Below are 23800 nucleotides of genomic sequence, written 5' to 3'. Positions count from 1 at the left end.
TCCTGCAAGTCAGAGACCATCTGAGCCCTTGGGGGCACTGAGCCCCAGCATTCCCCTCCCCTCTCTGTCCCAGTGTCTGGAGCAGAGCCCAGGCTTGCCCGAAAGCCCTGGAAATACTCAGGGTCCTCTGAGCAGCCTCAGCAGAGGCTCTGAGAAGCATTCAGGAGGATGGGCTGGAGGGGTCTTCCCTCCATGTCCCCCTGCCCCTTCCTGAGAACTTTATGCTCAGAAAGTTATTTTTTTAAATCTACCTTAAAATCACATTCTCTATTTTTTCTATATACGATCTAAACTTTTTGAGCCTTAGTCCAAAGAGGATCTCTCGAAGAAAGGTAGGAAGGCACACTGTATTTACAATTCCACCATGTTCTTGAACCTGTCAAGAACTTCAGTCCCTGGGCTGAGAATGTTGTTCGGTGGCCGTTGGTTTGATCCCCAGTATCTTAAGGAGAGAGAAAAAAAAAAAATCAGTTCCTCGTCTCTGCTCTACAGCCTCTGGCCAATTACATAATACATGTACAGCTACAGCCCAGCACTTTTTTGGAGGAGGCAGCAGTACTGGGGATTGAACCCAGGAGCATTCTACCTCCAAGCTACACTCCCAGCCCTTTTCATTTTTTATTCTTTTATTTTTAAACAGGGCCTGGCTATTTTGCTGAGGCTGGCTGAGATCCTGTGACCCTCCTGTCTCAGCCTCCCAAGTCCTAGGATTACTGGCGGGCACCCCCACTTTTTCAGCCTGGGGCTGGAACTGGTTCTACCCACTGCCTGCCAGTCACTGTGAGGTTGCAGTGTATTTGAGGCATTAGTAAAGAAGCGAAGCTGGGGATGGGGGCTCTGAGAAGCTGGGTCCAAGCAACCTTTCCCTGCTTCCTGCCAGTGAGACCTTGGATCAGTTCTGTAACCTCCCTGGGCTGTTTTTCTCAATAAAAAAAAAAAAAAAAAAAAACAAAAAACCGCGTAGGTAAGTACTTAGAGTGTTGAGGGATTCCGGCCAGAAAGATCTGTACAGACTATAAAGTACCTTGAGACCCCACACCTGCACCACTTTAAAAAATGTCCAGGTACCCTCCTAAATTAACATTCTCCACGGCTTGGCTTTCCTCATTACACACAAGGTTGGGATGTATGAGAAAAGCCACTCTACCCCTACCGGGACCCTGCGATCTCACTACATCCCCGTGAGCCTCGCTCGGGTCAGTGTACTCTACGGACCCCACGGACTTCTGCCCTCGCGGACCCCGGGGTCCTCCCCTGGCCCCCGCCCGCCCTCTCTCCCCAGCGCACGCGCGCAGCGGGGCACTCGCCAGGCGCCCCCCATACACCTCTGGGCTGGGGGCGCCGCCGCTGGAGGGCGGGGCGGGAGGTGCGGCGGGCCGGGGCTGGGGGGCGGGGAGCCAGGGCGGAGCGGGGCGGGGGTGGCTGCGGGCCGGGCGCCGAGCGGAGAGGCCGGAGCGCGGGAGGCGCGCGGAGCAGCCGAGCCCCAGCCCGCGCCGCCATGCCCCTGGCCTTCTGCGGCAGCGAGAACCACTCGGCCGCCTACCGGGTGGACCAGGGCGTCCTCAACAACGGCTGCTTCGTGGACGCGCTCAACGTGGTGCCGCACGTCTTCCTGCTCTTCATCACCTTCCCCATCCTCTTCATCGGTGAGCGCGGGAGGGGGAGGGAGGAGGCGCCGCCCCGCCCAAGGCCCCCGGCGCCCGGCCGCCGCCCCCTCCCTCCTGGGGTCCCCTCACTCTACACCCGCTGCTCCCTCCTCTCTCCCGGGTGCCCCTGATCCCGCGCCAAAGCCAGCGGGCGTTCCTGGTCCAAGGGCTCCCCAAGTTTTGCCTCTGCCAGACCAGCGTTGGGATGGAGGGAGGCCAAAGCGGAGGTCTGGGCACGCACTGGGAAGGTCCGGAGGGCTCGGCCGGACCCTCAGTGGCGCAGCCTGGGGAGCCGGGTCACCCCTCCCCCAAGGCACGCTCTGAGTCGGCTGCAGCTGGGCACCGGCAGAAGCTTGGGCTGTGCCCCGGGAGGCCGGGATGGAGGCCCCGCGAGCCCCAGCGCTTCCCCCGGCTGCACCCGCAGTGGTCCGTAGCCCTTGACAGCCCCGGAGCTCCTGGTGCCCTGGGCGAGGAGAAGGGGGAACTAGGGAATTGGATCCCGATCATGGGCCACCCCAGCTCACGTCCCCAGAGTGCAACTTCTCTTGCTCTGAGCTGAGCAGCTCCAACTCCGGGCTCACAGCGACCCCGCGGCCCCCTGTGGTGCTTGGCAGATGCTTAAAAGCGGTCTGCAAAGTTGGGCGCAGCCGCTGTAAGGGCACTGGATGTGGGCCTCCTCACTCTTCCTACCTCCCTCTCCAAGGCCTTGGATCTCCCAGAACAGTCAGCTCTGTCCACATACCAGGTGTCCTCTGGCTGTCCAAAACGTGTCTGTACACTTAATTAAGATCAATCACAAGTCTTAACATTCATACACAGGTTTGGGGAGGGGGAAAACTGATGGTCACAAAATTAAATTAAAAAGTTGCTGCAGATGCAAGTTGTTAGTTATTAACAAAGATAAACAATTAGAAGTGGGGGGGAAATACGCACTATGTGCTCATATATGTACCAACAATAAGAAAGAAATGGCATTTATACGTCTGTTCCCTACTAAATGGTTTGTGTATCTGCTGACCTGTCATACCAGTGATCAGCAAATAAAATGGGACCTGTGTGGGACTGGCCTGCAGTGCCCAGGCTTCTTGTTGGATGTGTAGTTCCCGTGTACCAGCCCTGGAGCTCCTCATACACAGGTGTACAAATATGTACTCTCCTCACCCCAGTGTGCCCCGGCACCCTGATGGGGTCCAGGCACTCTTCTGGAGCTGGGACAGGTTTCTTCCCTTCACCCTCTCTCCCTGCAGGATGGGGCAGTCAGAGCTCCAAGGTGCACATTCACCACAGCACATGGCTCCATTTCCCAGGGCACAACCTCCGCTGGATTCTGACCTTCATGCTACTCTTCGTACTGGTGTGTGAGATTGCAGAGGGCATCCTGTCTGACGGGTGAGTGACTGACGACTCCCAGGTGCTTCTGGAAAGGACAGGGAGACTCCAGCCTACCTGCCTTCCACAAGCCAGTACTATTTGCTGTTAAATCCAGCAACTCTTAATCCAGCATAAGTGTCCTAGCATCTCTGCGCCAGGCATGAGACACACAAGCATCCCAGGCCCTGCCCTTAATCCTGGAGAGCAGAGGATGTACCGACCTGCAGGCCAAGACCTGGTGAAATGATGCTACAGCCTATTAGAAGGCCTAACGCCTGGGGAAGATACTAGAGCTCTTCCACAAACTGGGGTCATTCTCTTGGGGGAGTTAGCATGCCACTCGCTCTTGCTAAGACCTTTCCTGGCTCTCAGTTGTTCACAAGATGCATCCCTGGGCATCCAGACTTGCCGAGTCCAGCCCCACTTACCTCTCGCCTTCTCCCCACGCCTACCTTTCCCTGGGCGGTCTCACGCTTTGCTACTGCACAGATCATACTGCATGTTAATGTACAAACCTATTTGCAAAACTGTCTCCTGAGTCAGAGAGACCTCAGCGTTAGAATCTAGGTCTTCTTTGTCTTTTATTCATAGTGCCAGGCATATGAAAGTGGATTAACATGTATCTAGTCCTTAGAAGAATAAATGGAACCATGTGCAGGTAAATACTCTGGAAGGAGAGAGGAAGGCAGTGTTGGGGAACTCCGTGGTTGAGGGGGCTTTGGAGCAGAGCCTGGGAGGATGACTAGGGTTCTGGCAGGCAGAGGAGGTCTTTGGGAGTGAGACTAGCAGCAGGTGGGATGAGGGAGGAGCAGGTAGGGGTGGAGGAAAGGCAGCAGGGCTGAGCCATTAAACACATGCAGAAGGGAACCATGAAGGCTGAGGCTTGGAAATAGGCAGGACTGGGCATCTCACAAAGGCTTTAAAACCTAGACTGCATGTTGGAGGTGGATTTGACCAGCAGTTTGGAGCAGGAGAGAGATGTCATTGGCACCTTGTTTGTAGGTGAGTGCCTGAGAGCGGTCCAGGGTAGGCTGGAGGCAGGGAGAGACCAGAGGTAGAAACAGCCTTGGCAGGTGATTGCAGCAGTCTAGGTGAAAGATAACTGCAGCCGGAAATGGCTATGCCAGCAGTGTGAGACAGAAGAGGAAACGGAGCAGCCATCTCAGTAAGCCAGAATGGAAGAGTCTACAAGGATCCCTGGCTGCCTGGTGGGAGGCGGCAGACCAAGCATGGCTCTCAGGAGTCAGGTCTCAGCAGAGTCTAATTCCAGCAGGAGGGGCTAAACCTCAGACCCTCAAGCCACACTCCCAGCTCTATTTTTTTTTATTATTCTTTATTTTGAAACAGAGTCTCACTGAGTTGCAAAGGGCCTTACTAAGTAGTAGCTGAAGCTGTCCATGAACCTTGATCCTCTTGTCTCAGCCTCACAAATGCTGGGATTAGAAGTATGCACCACCACGCCCCATTGACACATTCTATCTGTAGAACTTTACCTAGCCAGGCATAGTGGTGCACACTTGTAATCCCAGCATTTGGGAGCCTGAGTCCGGAGGATCGCTGTTCAAGGACAGCCTCAGCTACTTAGTGAGGCCCTCTGCAACTCAGTGAGACCTGGTTTCAAAATAAAGAAATAGGGCTGGGGATATAGCTTGGAGGTCGAATGCCTCTGGGTTTCATCCCCAAAGCCCGCAAAATAAATAATTAAGTAAATAAATAACTTTATATATAAAAATTTTCCCTTAGTATATATCATTCAATAAAGCAGCTCAGAGCTGGGCATGGTGGCACATGCTTATAATCCCTGTATTTGGGAGGCTAAGAAAGAAGCATCACTGGTGCAAGGCCAGCCTCAGCAACTTAGTGAGGCCTTAAGCAACTTAGCAAAACCCTGTTTAAAAAAAAAAAATTAAATCTGGGCATGGTGGCCCATGCCTATAATCCTAGTTTCTTGGGAGGCTGAGACAGGAGAATCACACGTTGGCAGCCAGTCTGAGAAACTTAGTGAGACCATTTCAAAATAAAAAATAAAATAGAGTTGGGGATGTAGCTCAGAAATAGGATATTCCTGGGTTCAATTCCCAGTACCACTAAAATAAAATAAAATAATAATAATAAAATAGGCCAGGCGCACGCTTATAATCCTAGTACTTGGGAGGCTGAGACAGGAGGATCACAGGTTTGCACCCCACCTCAGCTACTTAGTGAGGCCCTCTGCAACTTAATGAGATCTTGTTTCAAAATAAAGAATAAAAAATAAGACTGGGGGTATAGCTCAGAAGTAGAATGCCCCTGAGTTCCATCCCCAGTACTGTAATACTACTACTACTACTAATAATAATAATAATAATTAATAATAATAATAATGAATAGGGCTGGTGATGTACTTCAGAGACAGAATGCCCCTGGGATCAATCCCCAGTACTACAGTTATAAATAAATAAATCAGTTAAAGTCTATTATAATAAGTCATGCTATGAAATATTCATTTAAATTATGATGAATCCTCAACTTATTTGATATTATAAAATTTTAAACACATTTACTTCCTATTGCAAATACACAATTTAACATTTTAGATGTAAACTTAAAAATGTGTGAGAGAGTACAGAGATTTCTAAATGTTTTGGAGTAATACAGAGGCAAGAGTTTGAAGGCCCCTGGACAGAGTATTGACTGTTCCCACTTGACTGATGCTTTCTGTCCTTGTCCCTTTGATACCTTTTATATTTGAAGGATTTTTTCTCAGAATATCCACAGATCAAAACTTAAAGAATATCATTAGCTGGGCGTGGTGGCACACACTTGTAATCCCAGTACTTAAGACAGGAGGATCGGGGTTCATGGCCAGCCTTAGCTGCTTAGTGAGGCCCACTGCAACTTAGTGACATATTTATTTTAAAATAAAAAATAGGGCTGTGGTCTGTAGCTCAGAGGTAGAATGCCCCTGGGCTCAATCTCCAGCACAACACACACACACACACACACACACACACACACACACACACACACGAGTATCGTTAAGATGTATAATTTTAATATATAAGATATAAGCCGGGCGTGGTGGCGCACGCTTATAATCCCCGCACTTGGGAGGTGGAGACAGGAGGATCGCGCTGGTTCGGAGCCAGCCGCGCTGGCTTAAGAGACCCTGTTTCCAAATAAAAAATATAAAATAGGTCTGGGAGTGTAGCCCGTGGGAGTGTATCCCGGAGGTAGAAGGGCTTCCAGGAACCCCAGTACCACCAAAAAATAAATAATAATAATAATAATAATAATAATAATAATAATATAAGATATATATAATTTTATATATAATATATATATATATATATGATGTATAGTTAAGATGTATAATTTTATTTAACACAAAATCTAGCAGTTGCCTTTTCTGGTAGGTTTGGTGGCTCAGTGATGTCTTCCCAGTCTCTTTCTAAACCACTTTCTGCAAGTCAGCCACATCTTCCCCGTGATGGAAAAGTGACTGCCCCATTCCAGCTATCAATAAAGAAAGGAAGGATGAGAGCCAAGAGGGCCTGCTCCTGGTGTGCTCTTCCCTACAGGAGAGAGCATCCCCTGTGGGCTTTCCTTTACACCTCATTGGCCAGAGTTGGGTTATAGGACCACCTTTAGACCAATCACTGGCAAAGAAGTATTGAATTTCTTGGCTCTTTAAACCAATCACCATTCATTTCCCAGGGATAAATACATTGCTATTGGAGCAAACTGTGGTTCTTTTTGCAAGGAATGAGGAAAGGATGCTGTTTGGTGAGCAGCCCGCACTCTCTGCCTGCACCTTAGTACCAACATGATCCTCTTCTCCACATGTCCCTCCTCCGTGTCTGTTCAACTCCTACTCATTCTTCAAAGTCCAGCTTGGTGCCATCTCCTCTGTGAAGTTTTCCCTAGTGACCCACCACTCCTTTGCACTCCCTCAGCCTTCTGTCCCTCTGCAGTATCCCTTCTCCAGACTGTCTAGTAGCCGTGGGCATGGCAAGCCCTCCCGGCTGTTATCTTCTCAAGGGCAGAGACCCTCGGCTTGGCACACTGGAGCGAAGGAGCAGCACAAGCAAGGGCAGCACTCAGCAGGAGCTGGACACAGGCCCTGTGGGAACGAAGAGGTTCCCACCACACCTGGTGCAGAAAGAGGAGTCTGGAGATGCAGCAGGAGGCCTTGTCACCTAGGCCTCTAGTGCCAGGTGGAGCCATACAGGTTTTACTAACTGAGGAAGGGAGCCGTGAAAGGGTGTGATCAGAGCAACTAAAGTGACTGTCCTCACCAGTTGTGAGGGAGACTGAGGTCTGGGACAAGGCTCTGGCTCCTATGGGGGTGTCCAGGGCCAATGCACCCTGCACAAATGTCTCTGTGAGTTGAAGTGGGAGGCCTTGAGTCAGTAGTGACTGCCCAGCCCCCAGCCCAAGGGAGGTGAGAGAAGCAGTGTCTATGAACAAGAGACTTGGCCTCTCTAAGCCTCAGGTTCCTCAACTATGAAATGGAGAGACTAAGAGTGCCCACTTCAAGGGGTTTTATGAAGATTAGACAAGTTAATGGATATCGAGTGCTGGGACTGGGTCAGTGCACAAGATAAATATTGACTCTTATCAGTGTTGTTTACACCACCAGTGCTGACCATTCATGTGAAGTGGGGCGGTCACTAAGTGAGCTGCACTGCCCAGAGGACCCCAGGGGCAGGGGCCCAGCCGTGTTCACTCCCAGGGAAGCGGCTCCAGGCTTGGCTGCTGCCACAGCCAAAGCTGATGTCCCAGTGCCGGGTTCTGCAAGCGAGCATCCAGGAAGAGAAGGCCATGAATTCCAAACCTCCACACCTAGCCCTTCAGCATCCTGTCCAGACTCCTGGGCCCCTTAACCAAGGGCTTGCTCAGGGTAGGGGCTGGGCGGAGCTATCACTATGTGAACTGGAGCTGTGATTAAGATCTGAGGCCCTACTGTGTGCTCAGCAATAAGCATAAGGGCTGGGTTACTCTGTTGGGGCACTCTATCCACATCCTTTTTTTCTCTCTCTCTTCCCTCCATCTCAGGGTGACTGAATCCCGACATCTCCACCTGTACATGCCAGCTGGGATGGCGTTCATGGCTGCTGTCACCTCCGTGGTCTACTATCATAACATCGAGACCTCCAATTTCCCCAAGCTGTTGATTGGTAGGAAGGGGAGGAGGGCAGAGGTGCCTTGTGGGTTCCTTCTGGTGTGTTTACCGAGGACTTACTGTGTGTCAGACACTGTTGTAGGTGCTAGAGATTCAGAAATGAGGAAAAGATCTCTGCCTTCATGGAGCTTACTGTCCAGTGGGGGAGACCAGAGTTGAACAAATAGGTGGTAGCGATGCTGTGCAGAAAATCGCGCTGGGGAAGGGTAGAGAACAATGGTGTTGCTGTCTGCAGTGCATGGTGGGGGGAGGACTCTGCTGAGTAAACCTGCCCACATTTGGGGAAAGAGTGTTCTGTGCAGGGGAGCAGCAAGTGCAAAGGCCTTCTGATAAGAATGAGCTTGGCAAAGAGGTGAGCAGCAGGCAGAGTGCTAGGAGGTAAAGTCAGGGGCCAGGAGAGAAGCAGGGATACTCCCAGGCTTTGGGCCTGAGCGCTTAGTGGGGCTAATAACTGATATGGCGTAGGAGTAAGAATTGGGAGTTAGGTGGGGATCCAACCTTGTGTTTGGGGCGTATCAAGTTTGAGATGTCACTGAGACCGCCAACTCCAGTGTCAAGTGGGCAGTTAGATGGACGAGTTGGGCATTCAGGGGGAGGTCAGGGCAGCAGATACACATTCTGCAGTCAGCAGTGTATGGATGCCATCTAATGCTGGAGCCTGGAGAGAGGAGAGAAAGGCTTAAGAAGCAGAGCCTGGGTTTGCCAACATTTGGACTCAGGAAGAGCATCACTTGCAGCTTCTGACACTACAGTGGCTGCCGACCCATATCAGATGTGCGCCTGGGCTGGGCTCTGCGCTGTGCTCCTGATGCTCCTCAGTTGCCTTATCCCTCTTAATTCTTAAAACCATCCTGTTGGTGAAGTTACCATCCTCATGTTACACATGCAGATATAAAATAAAGAATAAAAAAAATAGGGCCAGGATGTCGCTTAGAGGTAGAATGCCCATGGGTTCTAACCCTCGTACTGTAATAAATAAGTAAATAAATAAATAAAATCAGAAAGGGTTGAAGACCCACAAATGTACATTTAGCACTTACTATACACCCGGTTCTGTCCTAAGCACTTTATGTATGTTAACTCTTTTGATCTTTGCAACTTGTTGGGGTAGATCCCGTCAGAAAGCTGAGGCTCAGGCCAGGCATGGTGGCGCACGCTTGTAATCCCCGCACTTGGGAAGCAGAGACAGGAGGATCGCGCAGGTTCAAAGCCAGCTGCGCTGGCTTAAGAGACCCTGTTTCCAAATAAAAATGTAAAAATAGGTCTGGGAGTGTAGCCCGGAGGTAGAAGGGCTTCCAGGAACCCCAGTACTACCAAAAATAAATAAATAAATAAATAAATAAATAAATAAATAAATAAATAGCTGAGTCTCAGAGGTTAAGTGATTTGAACGAGGCTACCCAGCTAGCCAAGGGCACAGCTGGTTGTCTGCCATCCACACATTTCCCAAACTGTTTCCAAAACTGCATGTCTAAGGGTCTTGAGACAGTGTCCTTTGGGCCAAAAGTCTAAAGCCCAAGGTCTGCTTCAGTGGTCTCAGCCTGCAGGTCAAAGACTGGGACTGATAACTGGTGGCTAGACTAGGTATCATTAAGTCAGACTATGATTTTTAGGAGTTGCAGCATTTAATTGAAATAAAAGTCTAGAACATTCTGAGCTAAGTTAGGGTCAGGGTCATCAAGAGGCAGAGGATGTTTCCTGAGCTAGTCACAGAGCCACCTCCCTGTGTAAGGTGGGTTCTAAGCTCCATCAGAATCATCCGGGTGACTCCCAACCCCAGGACCCCCATGTGACTGTGGTGGGACTGGTGGCAGCAGGTTAAGAGGAAAGGTGTTAATTATCAGGGAACCTCCCTGCCTCTGTTTGCAAAGCAGACCCTCATCTCCAGAGAGCCCCTCATTAACCACCAGGGCCTGGCTGACTGGTGCCCCCTAGGCACTCCTCGGCATCTACTGAGTCATTTTCTCATTTTCCAGAAAGCACACATTGTCCTCCGTTCAAAGCACAAATTACCACTCCTGAAGGAAGTGGTAAATTCCAAGGAATTTCCAATTCCTCTTTTCCAAGGAACAAGAACTTTCTCCCTCCATTTCTCTTGCTGGTATTTGGCTTCCCCTGAAAAGAAGATCAAAAAAATCAGAAATTCTAGGACACGGAATAATAGAGGGGATGCACCCATGGGGAAAGGGGACAGCGGGTTTTGGGGAGACAGCCAGTGGTCTAAGGAATCGATGTCTGGTTGTAGGTCTGGAGTCCCACAGAAGGGGAACAATGAGACTTTTATTGTTCCTTTTACTGAACCATGATCCCAAGACTCCAGATGAGGTGGAAGAAACACAAGAAAGATGTGTTTGAACTGAGAGCTAGATAGGGAGAGGGGAAGTGGGGAGAAGAGTGCTTCTGGCAGAGGCCCTGGGGTGGGACAAAGCTCACTAAGAAATCTGCAAGGAAAAGAGTAGCTTTGGAGGCTGGAGCTGCAGGTGGAGCCTGCACTCAGACGTGGGTTTTTATCCCAAGAGCAAAGGCAGCCCATTGAGAGTAGTTTAGGTGAGAGAGGGAGAGGGGAGAGGAGAGGACAGAGACACCCTATACACATAAAATTTACTATTTTGAGCATGGTTAAGCATACAGTTCTGTGTCATCAGCACATTTACGTTGATTCACTGCCATCACTACCATCCATCTCCAAACCTTTTTCATCTTCCTAAACTGAAATTCTGCACTCATTAAATAATAACTTCCAATTCCTGCCTCACCCTAGTAACCGCCATTCCATTATAGATTTGGCTACTCCAGGTACTTCATCTAAATGAAATCATACACTAATTATCCATTTGTGACTGGTATATCTCACTTAGTATTAATATACTCAAGATCCATCTGTAGTGCAATATGTGTCAGAACTTCCTTTCAAAGGCTGAATAATATTCCATTGTATGGATATGCTGTACTTCTTATCCATTCTCTTGAGTGGCTTTTACTTTTTGACTATTGAAAATCATGTTTTCTGCGAACACAGGTGCATTAGGGAATTTTAAACATGGCCACATTTGAAGGAGAACAAGAGGGGGTAAGGGGGAACCACTGAGAAAGGTTCTTGACATGATCTGGAGGAGACAGGATGGTGGTCTGGATGTGGCTTTTCCTGAGGGGTGGAAAGTAGTGGGTGGATTCAGGACATCTAGAAGTAAAACAAAATTTGGTAATAGAAGAAGTATAGAGCTGAGAAAGAAGAAGGGGGCAGAAGAAATGATCAAGAGACCTCAGAGCTTGGAGCCACCAGCAGCCCTGAATCACGCCTCTTCCTTCCTGTTTTCCCTCTTCCCTCCAGCACTGGACATTTGATGAGCACTGCTGTGTGCGGCAGCAGGCTGAGGGCTCAGCACTGCAGGGCGGGATGTGGAAATAACCCTGGACTTAGTCCCAGGTCCATCACTAACCCCACCGTGGTCTTGTGTGAGACACTCAGCCTCTCTGAGTCTCCGTTTCCCCATCTGAGCAGGAATGATAAGTCCCTGCCTAAATCACAGGGTTGTTATGGAAATCAAATCAGATCACACATGTTAAGTACCCAGGCCAGGCCATGTGAGGTATACATGCAAGCCTCGGACCCAGTGTGTGTCCCTCAGAAAAGAAGTCCTGACACCTGAGAAATAATCTGTTGGGATAGTACCATCATAGAGGCAGGGGATAGCCTCCAGCTGCGGATCTCTTTTAACTATGAAACTAGACCAAGAGGGAGGGCATCACTGTAGTCCTGAGAGCTTCTGGCTGGCTAGCCTAATGCTCTCACCTCGAAATCTTGGCCTCAGCCCCTCCGGGCAGGCGCGTCCCTGCCATGTGATGGGCCCAACACCTTGGCTTGCTTCTCTGCCCAAAACCAGGCTGGGCAGATCTCAGCTTTTGTCTCCAAAAGATGGCCCAGTGTCCCTAGGATGGAGGGTAGAGTGCAAGTCTCTTCTTTATATAGGTCCACTCCAGAGGAGCTCTGGGGCCTGGGGCTGGTCCTAATGTCTGTGGCTGGGGGAGCAAGGGTGCCTAAGCTTCCACAGGATGACTTAACCAGTTATTGCTTTGGTTTTTGTTTGTTTGTTTTGCTTTTGTCCTAAGCTGACAGTGGTTTATTGCTAGATTAGGGGAAAGGAGAGAGTATTTGGGACAGAATCTACTGATAGCTTCTAACGTTTACTTTGCCCCAAATCTGAAGTCCAGAGATTAAAAATATCACCAGCTGATGCTCAAAGAGCTCCCACTGTATGACAGGCCCACTGCGCTGAGCCTTCCAAGTGTTGCTCACAACAGCTATGGAAGTCATACTATTAGTATCTTATTTACTAGATGAAGGGACTGAGGGCTAGCTGTTTTATATAACTTATCCAGGCCACACAGCCGTTATGTCGCAGGATGGAACCCAGGTGTATCTGGCCAGGGGGCACCTCTAATTCCTGTGCTGCACTGCCTCACACAACTGTAACTCACCTTTTCTGTCTCCCCCTCTCTCTAAGGAGCATCACCAATCTATGGGGGGATCTTAACTGTGAGGACAGGGACCTGGGCCCTCACCCTCTCTATCAAGAGCTAATTGCAAGCTTGCACAGGTCACCCTCCTGTCTGAGCCTCAATTTCCTCATCTGTAAATAAATAGGCAGGGTTGAAAAACCTTTCAGATCTCCCCAGCTTGGAAATTCCACAGGGAGCTCATTATAGCAGGGAGTTTGCATGCACAGACCCTGGTGTTAGGCTAGCCCGGCTCTGCCACGTGATGGCTTTGGGACCTTGTATCAGTTACCTAATTTTCTGAGCTTCTCCTTTGTCTGATACATTGAAGGTGACAGCAGTAACTTCCCTCACAGGGTTATCGTGAGGAATAAATAAGGTAATCTGTTTAAAGTGCATACTTGGCACACTGCCTGTAACTTAGATTCAAGAACTTTTTTCCCTATTCTTCTCATTGTTATTTACTTAAAGGAGTTATGTCTGACCCATTTGACTCATGAGATCATGTCTGTCATGAATGTGAAAATGTATATACATCACAGCAAAGGGACACGGTCCGGAGCATTCACACACATACACATCCCCTCCTCAGAAATGTGAACACACACACCCAGCCTCCACGATGCACCATTCCCACCCTCTCCCACACTCTTTCACGCATGCAAGTGTGCTTGCACGTGAACGGGCGTACATCTGTGCTGTCCCTCTCTCCTCGGCAGCCCTGCTTATCTACTGGACCCTGGCCTTCATCACCAAGACCATCAAGTTCGTCAAGTTCTATGACCACGCCATTGGCTTCTCCCAGTTGCGTTTCTGCCTCACGGGGCTGCTGGTGATGCTGTACGGGATGCTGCTGCTCGTGGAGGTCAACGTCATCAGAGTGAGAGTAAGCGAGCACCTGGGGACCTGGGGCCCCAGGCTGCAAGGGGACGGGGTTGCACCCTGCCCTGCCCTTGGGCTTGGCCCTCATCCTGCAGCCCAGACAAAACCCAGAAGCCAGCATGCTCTACCTCTCCAGGGGCCGGCAGAGAAGTGACAGGAGGCCAGCGCCTCCTACTCCAGGGTCCCTGTGGAACAGGGGTGATGGTGTCCTTAGCCGAGATTGAAGGATGGGATAACTCAGAGGAAGAAAAGCTACCTTACTTCATTTGTTTATTTATTTATTTATTTATTTATTATTTTTGTACTGGGGACCAGCCCTATTTTATAATTTTATTCTGAAACAAGGTCTCACCAAGTTGCCCAGACTGTCCTCAAACCTGCAATCCTCCTGTTTCAGCTTCTCAAGTACTGGAATTACAGGCCAGGACACCTGACTTGAATTTGCATTCCTCTGGCTCCTCTACTTGTAGTTAGTGATCTAAAGGCTACAAGCCCCTTTGATTCACACCCTCGTCCGCCCTCCCAGCATCCCCATGCTGCGAGTCGCATCCCCTGTAGAAATGGGGAAACACTGTAGATGATGCTGGTCCCCAAACACCCTACTAGTCAGTGGAGGAGGAAGGACTAGAAGCTAACTCTGTGAAACACGACCGTATCCTTGGGTCTATGGAGAAGGCAGTCTATGGGGGATCCTTGCTCTCCCTCCACTCAATTAAATTAAATCCAGCCCAACCCAGCTGGGGGGGGGGTAACATAAATCTCAGTGAATAGTTACAGAGTGAGGAAGCCCTGTCATTAGTGCCCGAGAGGAAAGAACAGCCATGTCTGTTAGAGGTCAAATTGGGATGTCTCTGCCGGGCGGCGCACGCTTGTAATTCCCGCTTTTGGGAGGCTGAGACAGGAGGATCTCACAGGTTCGAAGCCAGCCTCAGCTACTTAGAGAGGCTCTCAGCAACTTAGTGAGACCCTGTTTCCAAATAAAATATAAAATAGGTCTGGGAGTATAGCCCAGAGGTAGAAAGCCCCTGGGTTCCACCCCCAGTACCACCAAAAAAAAAAAAAAAAAAAAAAAAAAGGATGTCTCAGTCCAGACCATTGCTGGGCAGAGCGGGTGTGGTGAGGAGCTGCACTGACCTAGGCACCATCGCCTGTGCCCACAGAGGTACATCTTCTTCAAGACACCAAGGGAGGTGAAGCCCCCCGAGGACCTGCAAGACCTGGGGGTGCGCTTCCTGCAGCCCTTTGTGAACCTGCTGTCCAAGGGCACCTACTGGTGGATGAATGCCTTCATCAAGACCGCCCACAAGAAGCCCATTGACCTGCGGGCCATCGGAAAGCTGCCCATCGCCATGAGGGCCCTCACCAACTACAGACGACTCTGCGAGGCCTTTGACGCACAGGCGGTCAGTGCGGGTCCACCCACCCACTCCGTGCACCCCAGCTTAATGGAGTAGACAGGGACCACAGAAGGCATCAGGCCAAATCCCTTTGGGGCAGGTGGTAAAACTGAGGCCTGGTGAGGGGAAGAGGTTCGCCCTAGGTCACACAGTGAATCAAGGACAAGTCCAGAACTACAGATTCATAGGACAGTCATACTCGAAATGGCCCTTACAGCTTAGGTCAGCTTGTCCAAACTCCTCATTTTCTAGATGGGGAAACAGAGCCCTGGTAAGGAAAGTGACCCTGTTGTACTCCCCCTGCCCCTTGCTCTTTTTTCCAGAGCTCAGTGACTTAAAGATGGGCTTTCTAGTAATCTTGGTACTTGGAAGGCTGAGACAGGAGGATCACACATTCAAAACCAGCCTCAGCAATTTGGCAAGGCCGTCAGCAACTTAGCAAGACCCTGTTTCAAAGTAAAAAATAGGAATGAGGATGTAATTCAAAGGTAGAATGTCCCTGGGTTCAATCCCCACTAACACACACACACACACACACACACACACACACACACACACATAGAATTTTCTCCCAGTTTTGAGGATAAAGTATTGGCCTAATCTTTACAACTCTTAAGTTTGACCAGGCAGAGATCTCTATTGATGAGGAGGAAACCAAAGCCCTGAGAAAAGCCATGAAATGCCAGAGCTGGCCACACCTGAAAGGCAGCAGAGCCAATGTCCTGATTTCCCATCCAGGGCTGTCACTGCCTCTGCCTTAGAGCCCAGGGAGACACCAAAGCAGATACAGTGATAGGTAGTGATAAGTGAATGTGGCAGGTGCCATGCCCTCGTTATGATGCGGTGCTCATCCCTGACCCTGCTCAGTCCTCTGGCCTCAGTTTCCCTAGACTTTACTGATGTTTATAGGACACACCCAGCCACACACTGGGTGGCCCTGTGGTTTATTCCTGGAGCTCACCCATTTGCAGAAGACATGACCATTAGACTTCCATTTGGGTTTCCTGGCAGCAGGCAGGGGCATCTTGGGAGGCTGGGCCCTGCTGTGAAGGATTCCTAGCTATTCTGACCTGGCCCTGGGTCTCTCTGGGCAGCGGAAGGACACACAGAGTGTGAAAGGTGCCCGGGCCATCTGGTGGGCGCTCTGCCATGCCTTCGGGAGACGCCTGGTCCTCAGTAGCACTTTCCGAATCTTGGCCGATCTGCTGGGCTTTGCCGGGCCGCTCTGCATCTTTGGGATCGTGGACCACCTTGGGAAGGAGAACCACGTCTTCCAGCCCAAGGTAGGCTGTCCCCAGGGCAGGGCAGGGATCCTCTAGATGGTGTGCATGCGGATGCAAGAAGCCACTGTGGCAGCCAGGCATAGAGGCACACACTTGTAATCCCAGTACCTGGGAAGCTGAGACAGGAGGATCACAAGTTCGCGGCCAGCCTCAGCCACTTAGGCCCTTTACAACTTAGTGAGATCTTGTTTCAAAAATAAAGAATAAAAAAATAGGGCTGTGGGTATAGCTCAGAGGTAAAATGCCCTTTGTTCCATCCCCAGTACCAAAAAAAAAAATTAAGAAATAAAAAACAAGAGGCTACTGTGCATGAGCCTCAGTTTCCCTGGGTTGGCTCCTCACCTGTGCACAAAGGCCTCAGCAACATCCCTTCCAGAGGATGCTCAGTATCTGGTCGACTAGATGCCAGAGGCAAGTTCATGTTCTGAGAGCTTCATGGGGCCTGGCTCTGTTCACCCATCCGTCATTGGGTAATTGCACCTGTTTAAAGTCATTCAGAAAGTTGCAGGAAGTGCATGTGTTTGCTGTGTCGAGAGCTTCTGTTACCTGTGTTGACTTTTACTCTTCGTTCTCATAATAAACTCAAAAGAGGTTCGCAGGGCTCTGTCTTTTTAACTTCTGCACATTCTAGTTCTTGAGGTTCTGCAGGGCATCCTGGAGCTGCTGTTGGGCCTCAGTGGTTATACCTTTTCTCCCCTCACTCCAGATTTTATTTATTTATTTATTTTATGTTTTATTTTTTTGCGGGTCTGGAGATGGAACCCAGGGGCATTCGACCTCCGAGCTACAGTTCTTGCCCTATTTTTATTCTTTATTTTTTGAAACAGGGTCTCACTAAGTCTCACTAAATTACGGAGTGCCTCACTAAGTAGCTGAGGCTGTCCTCGAACCGCGATCCTCCGGTCTCAGCCTCCCGAATGCTGGGATTACAAGCGTGTGCCACCATGCCCGGCTCAGATTTTATTCAAAGCTACTTCAGTTTTACTGATTTGGACTTTTTCATTAAATTTCTTTTTTTTTTTTTTTTTTTTTGGTGGTGGTACTGGGGTTCCTGGTAGCCCTTCTACCTCCGGGCTACACTCCCAGACCTATTTTTTTTTATATATTTTTATTTGGAAATAGGGTCTCTTACAGGTCTTCGAACCTGTGCGATCCTCCTGTCTCTGCCTCTCAAGTGCGGGGATTACAAGCGTGTGCCATCACGCCCGGCTTAAATTTCTTTCTTTTTTTTTTTTTAAAAAGGGGGTTCCATGGCTTAAACATACTTGAAACCCACTACATGAAACAATGTCCGAATGTTCTTTTCATCTCCAAAAGATGCTACATACTGAAGTGTTTTGAACAAGAGAGAGAAAACCTTTTCTGGGGTTCTTTTCTCTGTTGGGGCAATAGCAGCCACTTTGGGGGCTGAGGGGTACTTTATCCTTTGCAGCTGTTCAGGTTCCAATGGCCACAAATAGGAAACATTTCACCTTTAATAAGATTCAGAGCTGAGCGTGGTGGCGCACGCTTGTAATCCCAGCATTTGGGAGGCTGAGACCGGAGGATCGCGGTTCGCAGACAGCCTCAACTACTTAGTGAGGCCCTCCGCAACTCAGTGAGACCCTGTTTCAAAATAAGAATAAAAAAAATTGGGCAGGGGTTGTAGCTCAGAGCTCAAATGCCTCTGGGTTCCATCCCCAGACCCGCAAAAAAAAAAAAAAAAAAAAAAAGATTGAGAGTTTTATTTTCCCAGTGAGGATGTCATTATAACATTTTAACCACAGACAGTCCAAAAACGATGGAGGCAATAAGTAGTTAACCTAGCTCTTCATAATACATGACACTCATCGTGTAATGTTAATTCATCTCACCGCTAAAACTCGCAGGTAACAGTTAATCCTTAGGAGGTTCATATTAATTTTTTCTGGAAATATAATTAGCTGAGCACTTTTGGTCAGAAGTATTAGATATGCCAAGTCTGTTTGTCTGATTTATTAAGCAAGTGTTTATTGAACCTACTATGTGCCAGGCCTGGGTGGGGCTGTGACAATATGAATTATGACGAGGAGTGTTAACAACAATGACAGCTTGTTAGTGACCATCTGATACATACCCGGATCTGAGCAGGAGTTACTCCTGTGTCATCTCATTGTGCTCAATATTTTCATAACAGATGTGTGGAGATGTAATTCCCATGCCATACAATCCAAGAGATAGGTATCCTTACACTCACCGTACAGATAAGAAACTTGGGGTGCAGGGAGGTTAAGGGATTTTCCCCAGGGACGTTCAGCTAGTTAGCAACAGACTCAAGATTTGAATCCAAGTCTTTTTCACTCTATAGTCTGAGCATTTATGATACTAAATTGACTATTATCATCAGACCACCACTGTTTTGGGCTCCAAGGATTGTAAAATCCAATGAGGGAGAGAGAAATCTAAATGAGATATTTTTAGGCTGTGTGTTACATATGACTATGAGGAAGCATATCTAGGAAACTGTGGGAAGAGGGGGTGACTAGCTCAGTCAGTGGCCATGGACAGCTTCATGAAGGAGAGGGAGTTGAATGGGGCTTTGACAGATGAATAGCAGTTGGGAAAAGTTTTCCAATCAAGGATATGAGGACCTTTTTCTTACTTACATACTGATGGCTGTTGAGGCCATTTCTGGCTTTTTCTACCTCTACCCTTTTCCTTGGCCTAAAAGAGGAAGGGAAGCAGTTACTCCTCTTGTTCACAGAAGTGTCACTTTCCGTTTTAGTCTGACTAGAAGTGACTCTGGAGTCCTCTACACTGACAACCCTGCAGTGACATGAAGCCAGTTGTTAATATTAGGAGGAAATAACACCGGTCAGAGCCCTTATCAGCTGGTCCACACTGTCCCCTTCTTCCTGTGCTTCTGAAGACCCATTGGAGAATCCTTCTAAGGAATAGCTTTGAGGCAGGCCACAGACATGAAGAGAACAGCACAGAATTTTAGTTGATTCGAGCAACACCTTCACCATCTTTTTCTCTTTATTTATACGCAGACCCTGGGATTTATTACCCTCTCATTGGAATGCTCTTACCCCAGGTCCTTATCAACACACAAATCCCTGGGACAGATGGTCCTACCTCAATGGCAGAAGGCCTTATCAGATTTAATATTTGTTCCCTGCAGCTCAAATACAATCAGCAAATTTCCGACATAGAAACAAGAGTTGAAAGTAAATATAATCTCCAGCATCCGCAACAGAGAGCTCTCAGTCATGTGGTTGCTTAGGATATGGATTCGTTCCCATTTGGGCTTCTGAGCCCAGAAAATGGGGGAAAGGGGTCATTTGCTGAGGTCATCTGGTTCATCTTTCTGCCTCCCAGCAGCTCTGCCCCAGAGAGCCAGGTGCTATTCTGGCCTTTAGGAACCTCTGAAGGAGGATGCTCCCTGGCCGTGCTGCAGTGTTCAGCACCGACTGGGTGAGGAAGCCCAACCCCAATCCATCCTGCTGCAGTCTGCACAGCCAAGACCCATTGTTTACTCCCTGTCAGCACCTGCCCGCCCTCTCTTCCTTTCCAGGACACTCACAGTTGGCAAGAAACACTTCGCCCTTGGCACTCGCACAGATGAACGTCTCTGACTTCTTTAGTTACTGGAATTGTCTATGACCTGCCCCTTTCTGATGCTCCGGCCCCCCTCTCTTCCCCCCAGGCAGTGAGGACCCAGGCTGGGCTCCGCCAGCCCGCCCGCTAGATCCAGTTCATTCCATCCCCCTCTCACCCAGCCCCCACTGCCAATCTGTCACCTTGCGGTGGATGCCGCTGATCTGGCTGGAGGGCGACGGAATTGGATTCACGGGAGAACTGCTGGCGTCTGAAAGCTGCCAGCATTGCTCCGGGCTGTCAGCTGAGCCAGAGGAAGAAGGAACAGTCTGAGTGGGATCTGAGGGCCAGAGCAGGCAAATGTGCCCCTTTGTGAGTGCATGTGTACACGTGTGTTCCTGAACAAATTGTCCTGGGAACAGCTAATGGTTTTATATGTGGGTTCTTGCTTGTCCCTGTGTCTCTTGGGGTAGCTTTTTCTCTCTTTGTATGTGTGTGTGTGTGTGGGGGGGGGGTGCCATCTTTGTTTGGGTGGCTGTATTTGTGGCTATCTCTATGGCTGACATAGTGGACTTATATGTGTTGGTGTTTCTTTGCCTTTGGGGTGTAAGTTGGCCTCTTTGTGACAGTGTCCATGTCCTGCTCTGGTCTGCAGTGTCTGCCTTCTGTTCACTGACTCTTTCTCAGCGACCCGGGACTGGGCTCAATGTCATCTCCTCCAGGAAGCCCTCCCCTGCTTGAACTAGATGCCTTTCCTCTCACTCCCAAAACATCCTGCGCTTCGTCGAAGCATCCCTTATCTCTCTCCAGCTGAGTCACCAAGAGTTCAGACAGGAACCACATTGTCCAGCCTGTGTGCCCAGCACCCAGCTCACTGCCTGACACCTGGCAGACACTTGGGAAATGATTCTGCAGTGGAGAAAGTGGAAGTGACCATATATTGAGTTCTGACACTTCAAAGTGGTTTTTACATTCACAGTCACATGGAATCCTCACAACGCACTCTGTGAAGTAGAAACCCTTGATAGCTTCATTTCACAAGTGAGGAAGTAGCTCAGAGAAGTGAGGAACTTATCTAAGGACACATGGCTAATGTATGATGAGTCGGAATTCGGCTCAGATGTGGCTAGCCTCCAAGCCCAGGCTCTTAAGCACTGTGTCAGGTAATCATGGACGTATTGGTGGGTGCGTTGGTCTTTGGGTTGTCAAAGATAGATTGGGGGGAAGATACTGGGGGTTGGACCCAAGGGCATTCTACCTCTGAGCTATGTCCCCAGTCCTATTTTATTTTATTTTATTTTATTTTAAAAACAGGGTCTAAGTTGCTGGGGATCTCACTAAGTTGCTGAGGCTGGCCTTGAATCTGCGATCCTCCTGTCTCAGCTTCCCAAGTACTGGGATTTGTAGGCATGTGCCACCACGCCTGGCTCAAACATTAGTTCTTATTTTTTTCACCCAGTTTTTCCTAGATGGACAACTCTCCTTATGACACCTGACAAAATAAAAACCAAGAGCCCCAGTGACCCCCTTTAAGCTCCAGAGGATGGGGGTGGGGGGCTTTCCTATCATACCTCTAACTAAGTAGAAACAAAGGGGATCAGAACTGTAGGTCAGGAGCCCTGGCCAGTCCTGCCTCTGCAGCTAATTCTCTGCTCTCTGGGAGTCACTTGCATTCTGTGGCTGCAACTGCCAAATGGAGAAATGCAAAGTAACATCTGTAGAAATTCTGTGGGATATAAAAATCGTATGCATTGGTTAATTTTTTAAATATTTTTTTAACATCACTGAGAAAATTCCTGGAAATACACACACAACTTCTTCCCTTTGAGATTCTAAAAATGAAAAAATAAGGACATTTGATCTTCCAAAGCGTTTATCTTCCAACAAATGGTAGATCATGGTCCTTGGTCTCCTACAGGGCACCAGCCAGTGCGCTCACACCCATTACCCCTTCCTCAGGAACCTCTGCCCAAGAGATTTCCCAGGGCCTGCCTTCCTGGAGTAGCACCTCAGGCTTCCTGGCTAGTCTGGTACCCACTTTCTCCATCAAAACCCAGCTATTCCAGATTCCATCCCTTTGAAACTATCTCTTATAAAGAGAGAGCTAAGCCAGGCATAGTGGTGCATTCTTGTAATCCTAGGGCTTGGGAGGCTAAGACAGGAAGATTGCAGGTTCATGTCCAGCCTCTAATAAGATTCAGAGCCAAGCGTGGTGGTACAAGGTTGTAATCCCAGCATTTGGGAGACTGAGACCAGAGAATCGCATTTCGTGGACAGCCTCAGCTACTTAGTGAGGCCCTCCGCAACTCAGTGAGACCCTGTTTCAAAATAAGAATTAAAAAAATTGGGCAGGGGTTGTAGCTCAGAGGTCAAATGTCTCTGGGTTCCATCCCCAGACACACACACACACACACACACACAAAGATTCTATTTTCCCAAAGAGGATGTCATTATAACATTTTAACCACAGACAGTCCAAAAACGATGGAGGCAATAAGTAGTTAAAGATTTTCATAAAATATGACACTCATCGTGTAATGTTAATTCATGTCATCGCTAAACTCACAGGTAACAGTTAATCCTTAGGAGGTTTATATTAATTTTTTCTAAAAATATAATTAGTCAGCTGAGCACTTTTGGTCAGAAGTATGAGATATGCCAAGTCTGTTTGTCTGATTTATTAAGCAAGTGTCCAGCCTCAGCTACTTGGTGAGGCCCTCTACAGCTTAGTGAGACCTTGTTTCAAAATAAAGAATACAAAATAGGGCTGGAGTTATAGCTCAGAGGTAGAATGTCCCTGGGTTCAATCCCTGGTACTACAAAAAAATAAAAAATAAATAAAGAGACCTAGTCATGGTCTAATGACATACTTGCAGCAAGATTTTTATTTTTAACAAGTCACAAAATTTTTGATCAACAAAATTATAATTTTTGATCTTAACATATTTATGTCTGGAGGAAGGAAAAGGTCAAGGTTTTGCCTTTGGAGCTGCAAAAGAGAATTTGTTGCTTTGTTGGGAAAGTACAAATATTGTGTGCATTAGACAGACACCACCCAACGTCTAGACAACGTGCATGTTTAGTCGATTTCTCCCACTCACTTGCTGGCCTACGTTTTCTGATCTTTGTGACACAGCAAGTGTGTGAAAGTCCATGCTGCCTGAGAGCTTTCATGGTGGTCATTGTTCTTGGGCGAATAGTGTTCCCATGTGTATCATAAAGTCCCCATCCATGCCCTAGGTTGGACATTTGCATAGGATTTTTCTCTCTCCTCCTGCTCTAACTCAGAAATAAACATTTTTCCAGGTATGGTGTTGCATACCAGTAATTTGAGTACTTGAGATCCTAAGAAAGGAGGATCAAAGGTTCAAGGCCAGCCTCAGCAGTTCAGCAAGACCCCTCAGCAACGTTTGGCCCTGTTTCCAAAAAATAAAAAGGACTAGGCTGTAGTTCGGTGGTAGAATGTCCCTGGGTTCAATCCCTAGTACAAAGGAAGGAAGGAAGGAAAATAGGAAGGAAGGTCCGTGTTTGTGTTTACGGCTGTTCCCTTATGTTAAGTGATTTCCTTTGGGATGGTGCCCACAATGGGCTTTGTTGCTTTAAAAGAATGGCTTCCATTCTCCAGGGCTGGGTGTCTGCAGAGGATGCCGGGACAGAAGGACCTCAGGGCACATTAACCGAGACTTGGTTTTCCCTGAGCCTGTGTTTCTGTTCCTTTGGCCTAAGCCAGTCAAACGGGCATCTTCACATCCCCCCACTAGGCACAAGTCCGCACCTCCCTGCAGGACACTCAGAGTGGACTCTGGGTCCAGGGCTGGATGAGGCCTCCATCGTGGCTCCAGGTAGTGTTTTGGCATCACACAGGCTCACAGTCCCAAGCTGCCTCCTGACCAGCATGTGGCCTCAGACCAGCCATTTACCCAAGCTAAATTCCATTTCCTCATACGTAAAATGGGGCTCACTACAGTGCCTTTCTCATTAACTACTGTGAGGATGGAGATC

General features: G+C 48.7%; 1 protein-coding gene across 8 annotated transcripts in view; it reads left to right on the top strand.

The window, feature by feature from the left end:
• Nucleotides 1-1498: 1498 nt before the first annotated feature.
• Nucleotides 1499-23800, top strand: part of ABCC8 (ATP binding cassette subfamily C member 8) — a gene marked incomplete at both ends in the record, with an annotated part of 80109 nt that continues 57807 nt past the window's right edge. For 6 of the 8 annotated variants that reach the window (XM_080719825.1, XM_080719824.1, XM_080719823.1 and 3 more), the window contains 6 exons: nt 1499-1646; nt 2894-3035; nt 8055-8176; nt 13398-13564; nt 14721-14963; nt 16052-16240. In XM_080719825.1, the coding sequence (XP_080575951.1) occupies nt 1499-1646; nt 2894-3035; nt 8055-8176; nt 13398-13564; nt 14721-14963; nt 16052-16240 (1011 nt within the window). The remainder of the gene's footprint in view (nt 1647-2893; nt 3036-8054; nt 8177-13397; nt 13565-14720; nt 14964-16051; nt 16241-23800) is intronic. The other 2 variants (XM_080719827.1, XM_080719826.1) reach the window with 1 other exon arrangement.

This window comes from Muscardinus avellanarius, assembly GCF_963383645.1.
Source record: "Muscardinus avellanarius genome assembly, chromosome: 1".
NCBI lineage: Eukaryota > Metazoa > Chordata > Mammalia > Rodentia > Gliridae > Muscardinus > Muscardinus avellanarius.
Note: the sequence above shows the minus strand (reverse complement) of the source record. Positions and strands in the feature narration are given on the sequence as shown.